The 4176-nt window shown below is 33.3% G+C and overlaps 1 protein-coding gene across 1 annotated transcript; it reads left to right on the top strand.

Moving 5' to 3' along the window:
* The first annotated feature begins 2065 nt into the window (after positions 1 to 2065).
* Positions 2066 to 3197, top strand: LOC145094553 (clavaminate synthase-like protein At3g21360). Its single transcript, XM_079032704.1, has 3 exons — positions 2066 to 2431; positions 2523 to 2776; positions 2852 to 3197. The coding sequence occupies exons 1-3, from the start codon at positions 2066 to 2068 to the stop codon at positions 3195 to 3197; spliced, it is 966 nt and encodes a 321-aa protein (XP_078888830.1).
* The last annotated feature ends 979 nt before the right edge of the window (positions 3198 to 4176 follow it).

Here is a 4176-nt window from a genome sequence, read left to right as displayed (position 1 = left end):
CTGTTTTCGTGGCTTTATGAGGGAATGAAGTCATTTTTTTCGGGTCGATTACGTCCTTTTGGCCAAAGTAAAGGGGTCACCCGATTACCCCTTTGCCACATTGACATTTGTTGACCAATTTTCCTGCATTGACTTTGAATTTTCTCATTTTTGACTATTTACATTGATGAATCATATCAATCGGATGAATTATGATTTATGAATAGCAAATTCCATCGGATTGCGATAGTAAGTAGAGATAAATTATCTCAGATTCAAGTTTATAAGAAATTTTACATCCAAAATCAGAATTCAACTACCTACGAGGCAGATTTATGGAAACCACAAAATCGATTTGAGCATAAAAGTCAGAAGAGACGTGCAATTCGACGAATTAAATCTCTAGATTAACTTAATCAAGCGGAAAATCATATGAATCATCAGTCATTGATGGTCCAATCAGTTAAATCACTTATAAAAAAAACGAGTAAGTCTAAACGAAAACAAAGGAATACCAACAAACTTCGATTTCCTGTTTTGATGTCACGAACGAAATAGAGAGAAATGAAGGTTAATTAAACAAACCTTTGGCGAAACCAGGCATTGCAATTAGGAGGAAGATGATGAAAACAATAGTCATGAAACTCTTCAGATCCATCCGCAAATGTTACATAGAGAGATCTAGAGAGAGAGAGAGGTAGTGGTGGTGATAAATGCAAGAGGATTGTAATGACGGAGAAGCTTGGGGTTTTATGAACAACAAGAACTGAAGTAAAGAATTAGAATAATAAATTGAGAAGAAATAGTGGAATAGTTCAGAAACATATATGATCTTTCCTTCAAATGTGGTTCCGTCTAGGGCAGTAAGAGCATCATTAGTAGATTCCTCTGAATCAAATTGAACAAAATCGAAACCCTTATTGTTGCCTTTATCGTCCTTGGCGATCTTATTAGAATGAATCCTCCCAAATTTTTTGAAAATCTTCTTCAATTTAACATATGTGACGAACGGGTCAAGATTCTTCACGAACAAATTCGCTACTCCAGTTTTTCTCGTAAGCAATTCTCGTTGACACCACATCAGCCTTATGGGTTTTCCTCTCAACTCAAAATGATTTAATCGCTATAACGCCACAGTCGTTAAATTGTTAGGTCAAATAAAGAATTCTACAAACAAAAATAATTATAAACCAACAAACAAAGAAACAAGAGATTCAGTTGTTTACATGGTGCTTAGGTTTGGAGTTAACACAGAGGAAGATGATGAACAGTAGATAGGCCCGAGTTTTTTCTATGTGTCAAAAAACCAGGGAAAACAAGTGAATAAGACTAAAAAGACAGGTTCCTTACTACTTCGTTCCCTCATAAAAACACCAAATAAGTTTAAGGACTCAAATGGTCAACCCTAGAAAAGCCGTAGGACATTTGTATCATTTTCTCATATATATATAAGTCCTTTGGTTAATGTACTCCTAAGTATCATCTATGTCTCGTATAAAATTTGAATACATGACCACTTAAATGAAAGAATCACACCTTACCAAAAACCAATTGATGTAAAGTTAGCTGTAAGATAGAAACAAAAAAAAATTTGGCAATTTTTGGTGTCAAACAAAGAGTAGTCGATGTAATCAATAGTGTCTCAAAAAACATACAAAATTATTGATACATGCAATGTGGATTAGGCATCTTTTTCAAACTTTTCTTTGGAATACACTTTAGAGTATTTTTGTACCGATATTAGATTCTTTCTTTCTTTTCAGAAACACCTATATATTAAATCGTTCTCTTTACTTGTAAATCAACATCTAAAACAAAATTTATCCTTAAGCCAATGAAATAAGACAATAAGAACCAATACAAAGTGTTTTAAAATTTCAGCTAAAAAGACAAATCGGTATCTTTGATATGATCAATATCTTTTCTTTTATACAGGTATCTTTGATAGGAACATCTTCTTGAAATGGTGGGGGTTTTTTTTAAGGTATACTCATAATGGGAAAGGTCATAAGTAGTTCCGTCATTGTGGCTATATATACAGTCCCTCCTGCTTCATCTCTTTTTCATTTTGAAGCTGAGTGGGAAAATGGAATATAATTGCAAAGAATTTAAGGTAGGGAAATGTGAAGGTGAAAAGCTAGTAGATGGAGAAACCTTGCCATTAGTGCTCACACCTCCAGAACCAAGTAAAAACGGGATAGAGTCGTTATTGGTAGCTCTAAAGAACAACAAAGAGTGGTTCGAAGAGATGCTTGTGAAAAATAGTGCTGTTCTTTTTCGAGGATTTGATGTGAAGAATGCAGTTGATTTCAATGACATTGTGGAAACTTGTGATTGGGAAGATATCCGTTATATGGGACCTGCCCCACGAACACATATCCACAAGAGAATTTGGACTGCCAATGAAGGCCCACTCTCTGAATTCATTTACTACCATCATGAAATGGTTTTGGTAAGTCAAACCAATCATATCGTATTACTTTACCATCATGATTGTGGTTATAGAATATGTTATTGAGCTTACTAATTAATGATGTAAACAGATAAAAGAATTCCCGAAATCGGTGATACTTTTCTGTGAGGTTCCACCACCAGAGGGTGGAGAGACGCCATTTGTTCCAAGCTTCAAAGTCACTGAACGAATGTTGGAGGAGTTCCCAGAATTTGTGGAGGAAGTTGAGGCGAAGGGATTGAAATACACATTCACAGCTCTCAGCAATGACAATACCACCTCCATGAGAGGTCGAGGCTGGCAGGATGCTTTAGGAACACCAGACAAAGAAGAAGCTGAAAGAAGGTATACAAATACAATTCAGTTTTCATATTATTTTGAATCAAACAAATTGATTCTAAAGATCTTGACTTGATATAGGGCAAGGGCTCTAGGGATGGATGTTGAATGGCTGGAAAACGGTGGTGTGAAAACGATTTTAGGTCCAAGAGCATTGACCAAAGTTTTTGAGGGAAGGAAAGGGAGGCGAATGTGGTTCAATACAATGGTGGGGATGCATGGGAAGGAGCTTAGCTCAGCAATGATGGCTGATGGGACTGAGATACCAGAGAACATAGTGAAGAGATGTGAAGAGATAATTGAGGATGAAAGCATTCAATTCAAGTGGGAGAAGGGAGATGTGTTGTTTCTTGACAATTATGCTACGCTCCATGGAAGAAGGCCATCTCTTGCTCCAAGAAGAGTCTTGGTTGCTACATGCAAATAGTTTTGAGTTTCTACAAAAATTTGCCTTATCTATATGATTTCATAAACACTTGATTGATATTCCATGGTTTCTCTGTTTTTGTATTACTGATCCTTTAATTAAGGTCAAATATAGTTCTGTTTGTCTTCATGCATGTTTGATGAGATCCGGTGATAACTCACCTAGCTCGACTAAGATCTGTTAAATATTATGTCGTTAATGTCATTAGTTTTTTAGCTTCAAGTATGCACTAAAAATCTAAAATAAACTTGGATATAGATGTACCGACGGCCATCTTGGATTTTACCATTTGGATAATTGACCATGCTAAGAGAATTTTTAATTCAAATAAGCTATTGAATTGCCATATGCTATCACGTACGTGACATTATTTTGAGTATAATAATTTAGAGTATGATCACTTGTTGACCCATGTTGTTACTCAAATTATTGTCACCTCATGATCAATCTATTAATTTTAACCGAAATCTCCAATGGTTAACATCGCACAAATGTTTTATTTGTTTATAATTTTATCTCGTTTATCATTATCAATCTTAATTGTTCTATAAAACACATCATTTAATTAGTCTTTTCTTTTTAAACACAAATTATATTTTAAGACAAAAGTATAAATACAAATTTATGGAGTCTTTATTTATACACATAAAATACAAATAACTATTATGTTATAGTTATAAAAATAAGTTGAAAAAATATATAAACATAATAAAATTTATATTTCATAAATAAAATGTCATTAAATATTTAATAGAAATAATTAATTAATAAAAATATCAAATATTTAAATATAATATGTAATTAAATGGGTAAATGAAATATGAATAAAGAAGAAGGGTTATTATACATAAAAATATATTCACCATTCAGTATATATTAATGATGGGTTTTAGGTAAAACAAATAAACTAGAAAAACAATTCCTAAGTTCACATGCAATCTACTTTGGATCTATGTTTTATCTATTGAACATACAACTT

Source organism: Lactuca serriola, chromosome 3 (genome assembly GCF_051521515.1).
Source record: "Lactuca serriola cultivar US96UC23 chromosome 3, Lser_US96UC23_V15, whole genome shotgun sequence".
In the NCBI taxonomy this organism is placed as follows: Eukaryota; Viridiplantae; Streptophyta; class Magnoliopsida; order Asterales; family Asteraceae; genus Lactuca; species Lactuca serriola.
Note: the sequence above shows the minus strand (reverse complement) of the source record. Positions and strands in the feature narration are given on the sequence as shown.